At 21.3% G+C, this 15,585-nt stretch overlaps 1 protein-coding gene across 1 annotated transcript in view; it reads right to left on the bottom strand.

Moving 5' to 3' along the window:
* The window catches only part of PCHAS_1110700 (RNA pseudouridylate synthase, putative), a gene marked incomplete at both ends in the record, with an annotated part of 28,292 nt that extends 13,086 nt beyond the window's left edge, over positions 1–15,206 (bottom strand). Inside the window, one exon of the mRNA XM_016798550.1 lies at positions 23–15,206. Coding sequence (XP_016653942.1) covers positions 23–15,206 — 15,184 coding nt within the window. The remainder of the gene's footprint in view (positions 1–22) is intronic.
* Between the last annotated feature and the right edge of the window lie 379 nt (positions 15,207–15,585).

Here is a 15,585-nt window from a genome sequence, read left to right as displayed (position 1 = left end):
TAGCATATTTGGATATACTTACCTATACAAACAAGTTCATATATTTCAGTCATAAATTTAAAAGTCACTAAGGGATAATCGCTGTCATTAAACAGACTGAGATTTGCATTGGGTTTACCAAATATGGTTTGAGGAGATATAGGTATTAAAAGTATGGTGAGATCCGTTTTATAGTGATTATCTTTTTTATCTTCAATATAGGTTTCCAAGTCCGAATTAATATTCATAAAAATTAATTTATTTTTATTTTTTTTATCATAATCGTTTTTAATAGCATATAATAAAAAGAAATAAGATGGATTCATTTTCACTTTATAATAAAATTCTTCATCTGATTTATAGTCAAAACCGTTTAAAAAATTTTCTTCCTTTTTATTATTTTCTTTATTTGCATAATATAGTTCAATCATTTTAGAAAAAATATTATAAATATGAAATACCTTCGCAGTTAATAATCTTCCCTTTGTATCTTTTATAACCTTACTTATTAAAAATGTTCTATCTGATATGATTGTATTTTCTATATGTATTCCTCTTACATTGAAAAAATCGATATTAAATAATACTGATATGTAAAAATATTTTTTTGCTATATCTCCAGGAATACAATTATTTGTTTTAATTCCGATTTTAGTTGGGTTTGTCTTTTTGTTACTATCCAAATTACGATCGGTCATATGATCAATTTTATGGTCGTTATTTATGTCCATATTTTCGATCATATCTATTTTATCAAATTTTCCAATATTTGAATCGATGCTATTTATATAATTATTATACTTGATGTTATTTTCGTTATCATTTTCTTCATTAGTATTGGTGATATAATTATTATTTGGTGTGTCTCCCATATAGATATGATTAATATTAGAGGGTGAGTCAACAGAGTTTGAAGAATTTTGGATTTGATCGGAAGGTGTAGTTGTGTTTAGAGAAATATTTGAAAAGTTGTTATTATTATACATTGATGGACTTAAATAAAAAAAGTATGGGAAATATTTTTCGATAACATCATTTTTTTTAAATTGTATATTCATTAGATCTTTTTCCAATTCTGATTCTTGATAATAATTTTCATTTTTTTCATTTTTTTTTCTTTTATTATTATTTTTATTTTTATATAAATTTGAACTATCTTTAGTATTTGGATTTAAATCGATAGAATCATTTTTAAGTTTATTATATTTTTGATACTTCAAAACTTTTTCAACTCTTTTATCTATATCATCTATTTTATTTCTTTCGATAGCATTAATTTTAAAAAAATAATTTTCCCTTTCTTGATAGTATGCTATATCTTTATCATTATCAAAATATAAATACACATTATCTTCTTTAAAATAATATGAAATATTTCCAGTTGCATTAATATCGTAAACAATGTCGTCATACATGTAGAAAAATTCACTTACACAATTGTGTATAGCATATTCATAATTTTTTATTTTTTTTTCAGTATTTTGATTATTTAGATATATATAGGTAGTACCACCTTTTTTATTTGATTTATTATCTACTGAGTTGTATCCACCTCTTAAATCGTCATAAGACATTTCTGTTTTATTTGAATTACATAATTTATCGAAACTGATGATTAAATCTTCTAACTCTTTTGAATTATGATTTTTAAATCTGATCTTGAAGAAGGAATAAAATAAATCGTTTTTTTTATTTATAAATAAAAACATGTTATGGAAATTGTAAAAGAAATTACTATATATATAGAATAAATTATTAATGTTTCTAAAATTTTCATTATAATTATATAAGCTTGTTAAATATATAGTGAATAGATCATTATATTCAGGATTGATGTTAATTATAGGATTGTTATATGCTATAGAATACATATTATTATTAATAATATTGGAATTTTGATATTTTACTAAATTATTATTATTTTTATCATTATTTATTATTACACTTAAATTTTCTATCGTATTATTAAAATAGATTGTATTTTTTGATGAATAAAAATTTATGACCGATCTCATATTTTCTAAATCATTTTCTATATTATTTAATATGTATATTAAGTTGTTACTTTCTTCTTCTTCATAACTTTCATCTTCTTCCTCATCAGTTTCATATGTGTTATCATTTTGTTCTTGTGTTTGTTTTTTTATATCCTCTATGTCTTGGCTTTCTTCAGAATTGTCTGTACATTCTTCATCCTCTTTCGAACCAGCCGTAAAAGAATCAGTTAAATTTTCTGACTTTTTATTATATTCATAATTATTTAATTTTGTAAAATTGGAAGAAAGCAAATGAGATTTATTCATATTGAAGTAAAAATTGTTTAAAGACATAATGGCATTAAAAATGAATAAAGACATTTCAGTACTGTAATAATAATTGTAAAAATGATTTTGATCTTGTAATAAAAAGGAAAATATTATTTTAAATAAATAGATATCTCTATTATCCTCTAAAAAGGAGCATTTTTTAAATATACTTTCAATTAATAATTCATTTTGGTTACTTAATTTGTTATCTATCTTAAAAAAGTTATCCATGGGGAAATTAAAAACATAATTTAGGAAATGAAAAAGAAAGGCATTAAATATTTGGCAGTGATTTTTCTGATCATAATATGATAAAAACATATCATATTGTTTATATAGAATATACCAGAAATATGAATTGTATTGAATAAATGTGTATAACTCTTTAGTAGCAACAAATGAGTTATCTATTATTAATGCTGATCCTACAAATTTATGTACTTCATCAAAAAATGATTCTAATTTGCTTACTTTTATTACTTCTTTATTATTTTCACCAAAATTATTTACTATTCCGATTCCATAACAAAATAAATTATTTAATACATCGAAAAATATATTAAATAAATCATGTGTTATATCTGTATTTTGATCAATACTAAGATTTTGTAATGTAAAAATAGAATCAGTGAAATCGAATAGATCTTTATATTTTGTATATATATATGATTCATCTATGTATTCAAATGTTTGTAATATATAATCTAGACATTGATATTCTCTACTTATTTTTTCATAATTTACATCATTCATTTTATTTAAAATAATTTCATATATATTTTTATTGTTAGTATAATTATCTTCGTTCATAAAATTTATATTTATACCTTTTATTTTTGATAAAAATAAAAATATTAAATCTATTCCTGTATAGCATTTACGTATATCATATCCATTTTTTATTAAAATACTTTTTATTCCATTTATATTATTTATATTATATTTTTTTATGGTTTCACTGACTGTATTTACTGTTGTGGTTATCATATTTTTATGTACTGAATTGGGATCTGTATTATCATTTTCGCTTACACATTTTTCTGTCGATTTATTACTTAGTTGATCATTTAATAATTGTAAACCTTGATAAAAATTGTCAATAAGTTTTTCATCGGAATTTGCATTATTTAAAATAGTTTCAAATTTTTCTTCTAATATTGAATATATTTTATCGTTATTTTTTTGCCCTTCTTTTTGATGAGATATCGAATAACCTTTTGTTTTTTTCTTACTAATTTTATCATCACTTTGTTCGTTCTTTGAGTTTTTTTTTCCTTTCTTTGATAGTTCATTATTTATTCCTTTACTGCCATTATTACTAGTATTATTAGAAACTCCAGAATTTTCATTTTTAGAGCTTTCTATGCTTAGTAGATATTCCATTTTTTTTATTTCCTCAGCACTTTTTTCACAATTTTTAATATAATTTATATTTTCCTGAACATGTAAGGGATTTACTGGAGTAGTATCATAATCAGTTGAATCGAGATATTTCTTATCCAACGATTTATATGTTTCACAAATTATAATATTTTGTTTATTCTTTTTACTAATATAATTATTTATTAAACTTCCATTGATATGTGTAAAATTAAAATGGTGTAATAGTTTTTTCAATTCTATATTTTCTAATTTGTTCTTTAATATTTCTTTTAAATGGATTTTATTATTACCATATGTTTTTTTATACTCATTTAATTCGTCTTCCTTTAATATGCTTAGATCTATAACATAAAAATTTATTGACTCTTTATCGTATTGTTCTGAATTGTTACTATTTGGGTTGTTACTGGATTTATTACTTTGGGTATTGTTTTTTTTATTTGCCCCGACATTGTTAAGAGGTGTGATTTTTGGTGTTAGTGCACTAGTTTTAGAATTGCTTACGGATTCAATATTAGTTGAAGTTTGAGGAAGAGGTAAAGAAGATATTTTTTTCTTTATATCAGTAATATCAATAAACTGAAAATTTGAAAGTAATAAATTGTTGTGAATATTTTTTTCATGTGTATCTTCATCATTATAAACTAAAGAATCATTCATATCACTATCTGAAAATTGTTGATTTGTAGAATTATTTTTTGTTTCATCTTTGAGATATTTAATAAAGTTTGCCCCTTTATCATCTTTTGCATTTTTATTTTTTTTTTTTTTATTTTTTTTCGTTAAGCTATCATAAAATTGTTCTAACTCATTTGGGATAGACAAAATATCACATACATAATATTTCCATAATTTTTGTAATAAATAGGTTATACATGGTTCAATAGTATCTTGATTTACATAATTAAAAATGCTTGAGCAGTTGCAAGTTTGATGTTTATTATTATAGTGGCTTCTTTTGTTTGAGTATACATTACTATTTTGGCCGACAATATTTTTATTATATAAATCTATTACTCCTAAATAGTTATTATCAAAAATGTAATTTATTTGTTTATCTATTATATCAAAAGTTAGATTTTTTTGCAACTTTTTTAAGAATCTTAAATAATATCTACGTATACAATAGCATAAAATACATGTTTTTTTTTTCTTATTCAATAAATTTAATATAAAAACTTCCAATTGTTTAGGTTTCATATTATTTTCTGAATTTAAAATATTGTTTATATAACTATTAACATTATTATTATCATTTAAAATTGTTATTTTTTTTTCATTTCCATTATTTTTTATATAATTCATTTTTTGATTAAAGTCGTTATTTTTACTTTTTAAATATTTTATGTCTTCATGCAAATTGAATGATATATATCTAAACACACAATCGATGTTGTGATTCTTTGTTTCAAAAAACATGTCTTTTTTCTCATCATCTGTAATGCATGTACAAAAGGAAAATAGGTCCTCTAAATTATTTTTTTCACAATTTAATCTGCCACCCTTTTTAGAAGTCAATTTTGTAGTATATTGTGTAGGAGTGCTCTTTTCTTTTTTTCCTGTTTGTTCGTTTTTCTTAACATTTTCTCCTTCGGTTTCTAAAAATAGGTTTTCATAAAATTGCAAAAATTCCAAATTGAGACCCTTTGATGTAGGTACTTTATTTTTAATAGTAGAATTTATTTCTTTAATATTGGCAGAAAAACGTGTGCATAATTTTTTAATATATTTTTCTTGGCAATTTTTTGAGTATTTGTTGTAAAAAAAATATAAAAAGTTAAAGAAGAATACATCATGTATTTTGCAAGTATGTAGATCAAAGTTTTCATTAAATAATAATTTTTTTAATTGAATATATTTAATTATTCTGAAAATAATATTTAAATACATGAATATTTTTTTTAATAAAATTTTTAGTTTTTTAAATCGATCTAAATAAAATCCATATACTGCTACTCCACCTTGTATATAATCAAAATTATCACAATCCTCTTCTGTATTAAAACTTAAATTATTAAAAAATATATCTGATAAAGCAATACAGAAATTTTTGTATGTACTTTTTTTCTTTTTTTTTAATTCGTTATTATTTGTAATATTTATATAAAAATATTCATGAAAAAAGGATTTAAACATATTTAAACATGTTTTAATATAATATTTATGTGATTCTAATTTGTCTTCATTTTTATAATAGTATCTCTTAACATTGTTCATATTTATTTTATCTCTAAAAAAGTTATAAAATATATTATTCAACTCAATATTAAATGGATTATTTATACAAAGTCGTACGTTTTTATCAAGATTATTGAAATTTTTATTTGGTATATTTATGTTTAATATACTTTCTAGTTGTGTAAAATATGTTGAACTAGTTAAATTCGTTGCTAATCCATTATTTATATTTCTACATCGTTTTTTTGCACTATATTTATTTCTATATTTTTGAATATCATATGAAATTGGTATTCGTGGATATTTTCTTTTATCTTTATTAATACATGAATATTCGTTTGAAGTTCTAAAAGATATTTTTTCATTTATATATGAAATTTTGTATCGATGTTCTATATATCTTCTTCGATATATTTTCTTAAGTTTATTATAATTATATTTTAAAATTTTATTAGTATTTCCATTTAGTTCTTCATTTTGATATAGCTCTTTAGTGTTCAATTTATCATTAATAGGGGTATTGTTTTCATCATTATTCATTGGATTATTTGTAGTTCCCTTCATTTTAAACTCATTAGTTTTATGTTTCTTTATGGTGCTTACTCCTTTTCGAGCACAGTAAAAAAATTCAGATGGTTTTTGGTATGGTTTCAAATTTTTCTGGCATGTTTCATATATTGACATTACATTATCTGATAAGAAAAATCCCTTTGATATGTCACTAATTTTTTTTAATTCGCTTGCCATGTTGTTATTTGATGAATTAGAAGGATAATCAACATCATCTTCAAATTTTTTATAAGCTCTTACAATATTTTTTAGATCATAAAAATGTCTATTATATTTTAATCGACTAGTATTTTTGTTAAGAACAATTCCCATTTTTGCTTTTTTATCATTATAACTAGTGTAACATAAATTATTATTATTATTAATTTTTATAATATCTTCAAATAATTCTTCTTTAACATTAATCATTATTTTATGATGTACATTTAAACAATTCATTACTAGATCTTGTTCATCTTTTATATAAGGAAAATAATATGATGTATTTATATATGTATTATCATTTTCAATACTTGAAGAGGATACATTATCCATGTCGTTTTCATTTGATTTAGATAAGTTTTTTTCCTTTTCATGATCATAATATATATCATCATTTTCAAATTTATTATTAATTTGTGGCATTATTCTATTTTGGTTAGAAATTTGTGTGTTGATTGATTTTGGGGGTGTAATATTTTCCATTTTTCTAAGTTCATAAACTAATTCATCATCTATTTTTTCATGGTTTTTATCAAGTAATAAAGTATTAATATCTGTATTCATTTGTTTATTAAAATCGTATATATCTTTTTCTTCTATATCAAATTCTTTTAATGTATGTATATATAATGGGAAATTAATATCTTTAATATTAAATTGTTTTAAGAACTGTCTATTATGTTTATCATAGTAACTCTCACTTATATATATACAAGAAGAACAATAAAAATCTTTGTGGCATTTCCATTCATTAAATTCACATTTTTGTGTTAATTTTGTTATTCTATTTTTATATATTTTATACCATGGTCCTTTAATATATGGTCTTAAGATTAAATAGGAATAGGAATTGACATTGAAATCATTAATTGTATTTAATTCTAAATCATTGAGTTTATTGTAATTTGGCATAGACATATTATTAATATCTTTATTTTCAGAAATTACAAGAGCATATAAATGATAAGTAATTATATCTTCTTCATTATAATCCTCATTTCTGATTTTTTTTCGAATATTTTTTTTTATTCCAAAATAGTATGGTCCTTTTTCTTCTTTAACATTATTACAATTGTTATGAGTAACATTTTGTGAATTTTTATTTCGATCTTTTCCATTTTTGCTATTACTTATTACTTCATCATCTTCTTTATCTTCATAAATGTCTAGATATAAAGGAATATCAATTAATTCTCCCCTTTTCAAATTTTTAAAACAATTCATATAAAAAAATAGAATATATGGAATTTCAGTAAATGATGATTTTTCTATAGTTTTATATATATCTTTTTCGCATGTAATAAAATTTTTATAAAAACTTTTTTTTTTTTTATTAATCACAGTACGAATCAAATCATCAATATTTTTATTTTTGTTAAGGTAATTATTATCTGATTCTTTTCTAAGGAATGAAATACTACTAACGTTGTTACTATGGTTATTATTTGGAGTGCCTGTTGTTCCAGCATTGCCACTACTTTCGCCAGCACCACCAGAACTGTCAATATTATTATTACCGTTTTTATTTTCATCACGATTTGATATTTTTCTTTCAATAAAGTTTTCATTTTGTTTTCCTATTTTTTGTTCATGTGTATCAGTAGAATTTTTTGTTCCGATTTTTGTTTGTTTATTTTTGGGGGAATTTTTTAAACTAGCATAATTATTACTATCATTATTACTGTTAAAATTTTGTCCTTCATTATAGTCACTCATCATATCATACTTATTAATATCACTACTATATGTATCCGTTTCAGATTTATTTTTTAAATTAAATAATTCATAACACATTTTTTCAAATGTTCTTATATGTTTCAAATCTTCTATTAGATGTTTTATTTTTAACTTTGCTTTTTTGTATCGTTTCGAATTTCGTATACAATCTGTATTGTTACAATTTTGGTTATCATCATTTTTATTATTTTCTTGTTTTAGGGAATTAATACATTTACATAAATTATTATTTTCATTGTTTGATAAATATTTTTTTTTGATTTCTTTAATTTTTCTATTTAACTTAATTTTGTCTTTTGCTATATCACAAACAATATGATTAAATAGTTGTTCATGTATTGTATTTATGGGTTCATTGCATTTATATTGATTGAATAAAATTTTATTTAAACTGAATAATAAAGGTTTAATATTAGGTAGTAAGGGTTTAAATAAATTTAAATAATTATCTTCTTTATTATATATATTTAAAGTAGAATATGGCATATTATTAGAATTATAAAATTCATCAGAACTGTTTTTTCCTGTTGATTCTACACTAGTTAATCTATTATTTTGGTTACTACTATAACTATAATTATCTTGATTATCTTCTGAATATACATTATTATAAAAAAGCGTACTTTTATAATAATACAAGCACATTTTTTTATGAACATCTAAATTAGAAAAATATTTTATATTATCATCATTTGATTCTTTTGAAATATTATAATTAAAATATTTTATTTCATTCCTACATTCAGTACAATTAATACAACTGTCCATATTATTATTATTTATATATATAGTATCTTTACCATTTATCATTAAATGTTTTTCATCTCTTTGAATATTATTTACACACACAGGTGGGACTGTATTATTTTCTGATTTGTTTATAGCAGGTCCATTTTCATTGTTATATACATTATTATAATTTTGATAAAATAAAGTATTACCCTCCATATTTCTTATATCATTTGCTAGTGTTGTGTTACTTGGAATTACATTTGGTCTTGTTCCTTCGACCGCTGTTGCAATTGTAGATGTAAATGAATTTTTTTGAAGGGATTCATAACAATTTGGATATAAATTAATATTTTCTTTTTTTTGATAATGTTTTTTCTTGCAGTCACAAAAAACATTTGAATTTTCTTTTTCTTTAAAAAATGATTGATCAAAATTACTTGACATATTTTTCTCAAAAAATTCTTTTCCTTTTTTAGCACATAGAACTAAAGAATACATTTGCATACATATAAAAATTCTTTGTAAAGCTATTATAACATTTTTATTATTTTTTCTAAAATATTCAAACATATTAAATGATTTCATATCATTACAATATCGATAAGATATATTTTTTAATTCATTTGGATCATCAATTAAATTGGGTTCAACCGATCTTAAATAATTTTTAATATTATATTGTTCATCTTTATCGAACATATTTTTATTTACATTTTGATTTCCATTTGATTTTGGTACATTACTACCTGAAATAGTAGCTCCGCCTTTCATCCCAGTTTTGACATTATCTGTATTGCTTGTGGGAGTAGCTACATTTCCGTCTTGATTTTTTAGTAAAGCGACATTGTCTGCATGTTCAATACTTGCTATAATTACATTCACTTCTTCAATATTACTATTTATATTATATATAGAGACTTTAATTTTATCAGCATTACACATATAATTTATACTGAATCCCTTTTTACTTATATGATTGATATTAATATTTAAAACAGTAATTATTTTATTAATATATTCTATATATTTATTCAAATCTAAAATATAGTTATTTGATTCTTCTATTTTATAGCTTTTGATAGAATTTATATTAATAATATTTCCAATATTAAAAAAGGCATATGTATGATCAGTGTATTTTGGATTTCCATCGACAAATATATTATTATGAAGACTTATGTTAATTAGGTTTTTAACTTTATCATCTAAATATACAAGAAAGTAGCGAACTCTATCATAAATTAATTCTAATTTAAATAAAATAGTTTTTTTAAATTCATCATGGTCATATAAATAAATATTTTTTTTTGATTTTTTATTATATTCTTTTATTCTATATAAGATATCATATGCTAAATTATCTTCTCCTATTTGATATTTATCCATAATATAATTAAATTTAAATATTTTTTCGATTTTTTTCTTCCTAATATATTTTCTTAAAAGTCTATTATATAAATTCACATTATATCTTAAAATTACAATTCTAAATAATTCTATATTATATAAGCAATTTACTAAAATTGTTAAATTATCATTATCATTAAATGATTCAACAATAGGTACAATATAGTTAGTTAAGGATAATATATGTTTCCTATCATCTATACAAAAATCGAAATTTAAGAATGTTTTACGTTTTTGTGATTCATCACGTGAAATAGTTTTTAAATCGTTTAAATTATTTTGTTTTATTAAACTGTCATATATACTGATAGTATTATATTCATTTTTATCGTCTTCTGCATTTTCTGTTTGATCATTTTGTGTATCTTGTGTGTGTTCATTTTCATAATCATTAGGAAGTATAACTTCTTTATTTGTTTTTAAAAATGTATTTTCAATTATATGTTTAACATTTGCATAAAAAGAGTCTTGATATTTTTCGAATTTTTTTGAATCATCTGCAAGAAATTTCTTAATAAATTCTGGAGACCAAAATAGAGAAAAATTATAAATATCTATTGCATATCTATTGTACATATAATTTTTAATATATGCTAAAACATCTTCTTCTAATGAATTTTCATAAATATTTTTGTTATTTAAAATGTTATTATTTGCATTTTGGCATGAACAAGTTTCAAAAAAATATTTTTTAAATAAAAATTGAAGAAATATATCATTTTCAAAATCTGCAAATAATTTTTCTGGTATATAACTCCATATATATTGAGGTGTGTATTGAATAGATTTAGACCATAAGGTTTTAAAAGATCTTTCTGCTTTTCCTTTAATTAGTAGTCCACCATTATCATCTAAAAATCCGGATGATTTATTTATTTTAGAATGACTTATCATTTTTTGCCATCCTCTAGATAATGAATTATTTGTAAAAGACCAATAGGCCCATGAAGAGATGGAATTTTTTTTTGATTTAAAATTATGAACAGTTAATTGAAATCGAACATTTGGAAAAACCCAATCTGGTGGATAAAAATCTTGTTTTATTACTTCTAAATAAATTGATAAATAATTATCTTCATTTGAATTTCCTCGAGGATGTACTAATAATTTGAAATAAAAATCATCGGAATTTCCTGTACTAATTGATTTAATTTCATTTACACTTTTCGCAGTTCTCCAAAAGTTAGGAATATACAATTCGATAACTTCATTGTTCCTTTTGTGTTTTACTTGTGTATTATTACAGTTGCTTAAGATGTTCCCATTATTATTATGTCTGACATTTGGAGAGAAAATATCTTTTGAACTTATCGTATTTTGAATATCGAAAACATAATTTCTATTAACAAATATATCTGATATACTTCTTGTTATCATAAATAATTTATAATAATCTATATTTTGGATATTTACAAAATCATTATTTCTTAATTCATAAAATAAATTTGTCCATTTTTTATTTAATGGCATACTAAGAGGAGGGATAACTTTTTGAGTTATTATATTTGGTAATTGGGAAATAATATTTTCTATTTTTTTACGTCGTTCTATATAAGAATTTGTCTTGCTTCCAATGTTAACACGATTTATGTGTTCGTTTCGATTTATATCGGTTAAATATCTATTTAAATTTGCGTTTACTATAATATTATCATTATAATCACTATTTATATTCTGGTTTGTTACTTTACGTTTTTTTTTTCTAACTTCAGAAGCACAAGCTAATTCATCACATTCTATATAATCACATAAGGATTCATTATCATCTCTAAAATTTCTATTTATATTATTTTCACTTAACATATCATTGATTATATCGTTTTCTGTTGGATTTCCCTCGACGCTGTTTTTGTCTGTATCACTATATTCGTAATAATATAAATTTTTCGTTTTTTTATCATTATTATTTTTATTAATTTCGTTTGCATGTTTCATTTTGTCAATGTTTTTACAACTATTTTCAATAAAATCATTTGTATTTTTATTATCATTTGGTAATATAAGATTTTTATCAAAACTAACAAATCGTTTCTTCTCATATTTAGGAGAACCAATTTCATTGTTGTAATATTTCCTTTTGTTTGGTGTATTTTCAGAAATAATATTTAAAGCTCGAATTTTATTATTTTCATTAATCAGTTTACTAATAAGATTATTAATAAAAAATATATCGTCATTTTCATAATTTTTATATTTATCACTAGAATAAATAAAATCTTCACATGATTCACTATTATTACTAATATTTAATATATTTTCTTTGATAATATTTTTTAGACTATATTTCCATTTACATATATAGATATCATTAGTTTTATTTTTATTTAATAAATTTAATGAATTTGTAAAAATAGAACTGTAATAATAGTGATTTCCAATTTTTAAAAAATATTTGCAAATATATTTTATTTTATGTATATATTTAACAACCTGTTTTTTTTTATTTAAAATTGTATTACTATTGCACATTATTATATGATGTGAAATATTTTTTCCTTTTTTTAAATAATTAATAAAAATATATTTAGTATTTTTACATTTTTGTTCGTTATAATTTTGATAATTGTGATTAGATACATTTAAATTTTCTTCATCTTTAAAGTCGCTTTCCTTAGATTGGTCAACACCTGTATCTATATATTCCTTATTATCATTACAAATTATTTTTTTTAATTTTTTTGTTTTATTAAATTTGGAAAAATTATGAACTATAGCTTTATAATCACTATCGTAGGAAATATGTCCGTTGTCAAGAATGTATTCCAATTGTTCTTTATCAGTATTATTTAAAAAATTTTCATAATTTTCTTTAAAAAATTTTTTTAAAAATTTGCTTTCAAGCAAATCATTATTTTCAACAATATTATTTTTAAAAATATTAATAAATATTTTACACATATTTTTTTCTGATTTCCATAAATTACATTTTCTTAGTTCACTAAACATAAATACGATTTCTTCATCATCCATTTTGAATTTCAATTTTAATTTATCAACTTGTTTAAAAAAATTAAAAATATATGTATTAATATTTTTTAAGTCATCATTCACATTTTCGGGTTCACAGATAGCTTCTTTTTGTTGTTTTTGTTTTCTCATGTTAATTTGTTTAATAAGACATTCAAAACATAAAAATGGATAACTTGATAATTGCATTTCATCTATACATTTAAGACATATATTTATTAAATTTGTTTCTAAAGAATTATTTGGCTTATTCTTTTTATAACTAATTAAGTTTTCAATGATTTTATCTTCCATTCCAGGTGATTTATATCCTTTATTTTTCCTATAATGTAACAACAATTTTAATAAATTATCATCACTTAAAACATTTACTTTTCTATTAAGTTCACCATTATAATATTTGTTTAAAAAATTATCTTGGTCTGTTTCGTAATCATCTTTACTACTATGATTTTGATAACATTCTATATAGTTCGCATCATTTTTTCCGGTGAAATAATCTTTCTCATCAGAGAAAGGAATATCAATTGATTCAAAATTGTCTTCATTCTGATTTTTGATAATATAATTATAATCCACACTGTTGTAATTTTGTTCCTCTGTCAAAATTTTGAAATTATTACATTGAATAATACTATTAGATTCGGATGCTGGTTCATTATTTTTTTTATATTCATTTATTTTGTTATACAATATTTGTTTACTAGTTGGACTCAACTTAGTATCACAATCCATTGGTGTGTTTTTGTTATTGTTTATATTTTTTTCATAAAACATTAAATTTGAATTAGAATTATATAAATATTTTTGATTGGATATATTTATATTATTAAAATCATTTTGATTAATTTTCAAAATTGGATTTTCATTTTTATTTTCTTGTGTATTTTGTTCATGTTGTACATAATTTAAATTATTTCCATCAGAAATATTAGAAGCATTTAATGAATTATATTCTTCAGCATTTTTATCAACTTCCGAAATATTTTCTTGTAAATTCATACAATTTTTTGAACTATCTTCATCTGTATATTTATTACCTGTATTTGGATTATTCCGGATATTTTTTCCAATAACATTATCTTTTATGCTTTTTTTAAATCTGCTTAATACACTAAGAAAATTTCCATCAGCGTTTTTTTTTTCATTACTTTTTTTAGAACGTGCATTTAAATTATTATTAGATGGTGTAACGTTATCTTTATTATGTTGATTTAAATTTGTACTTTTGTAATCATCATGATTTTGATTGTTGTCTATGCAATTTTTCTGATCTTTTAAAATATCTTCATCACATGATTTACCATTATTATTTTCATTATTTAAACATCCATTTTCATTCGAATAAAAATTCATCAAGGAATTACAATTAACTTGACTATTCGGATTATTCACAAAATTATTTGTGCCATTGTTATCACCATTTATATTAGTATTGTAGTTTACTCCGTTACTATAACTAGTAGGTGTGTTTTTACCACGGGCATAGTTATTACTTTTGGTATTGCTGTTTTTTTTATTATTATATACACGGTCATTGTAATTAAATGTTTGAGAATCTTTGGGGTTTTGGATATTTTCATATTCTACATCTAAATATCCATCGTCACCTACTGACGAATAACTAACATAACAAGACGTATTTTTGTCGTCTTCGGAATAATTTTTTTCAGTAGAACTTTCTTTATTTATTATGTTCGGTGTCCTAATATTATAGGCATCGTCTTCCAAAATGTTGCATTCCATTTTGGGATATATATATTTTTTTTAATATAAATTATTTAACACATATATGTATATTTTATATAGGTGGAAACAATGATATTTATTATCTTTTTGTTTTCCCCCTAATACGATAATTTAAAAAAATGTAATACATTTTATAATGAAAATTTTTATTGTGGAAAAAATATATATAATCATATAGCTATGTATTTCATATATATATAATTAAAAATATTTTCCTTAATAAGTAAAATATATATCATATACAAATAGGCATATAAAATAAATTATAAATTTAATTTATAAATATATTATTGATAAAATTAATAAAATTAATAAAATTCATAATAAATAAAAATATAACAAAAATATATTTTTATAATATTTTACTATAATTCAG

The sequence above is a fragment of the Plasmodium chabaudi genome (assembly GCF_900002335.3).
Source record: "Plasmodium chabaudi chabaudi strain AS genome assembly, chromosome: 11".
Lineage (NCBI taxonomy): Eukaryota > Apicomplexa > Aconoidasida > Haemosporida > Plasmodiidae > Plasmodium > Plasmodium chabaudi.
The sequence above is the reverse complement of the archived record's forward strand: the minus strand, read 5'-3'. Positions and strand labels throughout refer to the sequence as shown.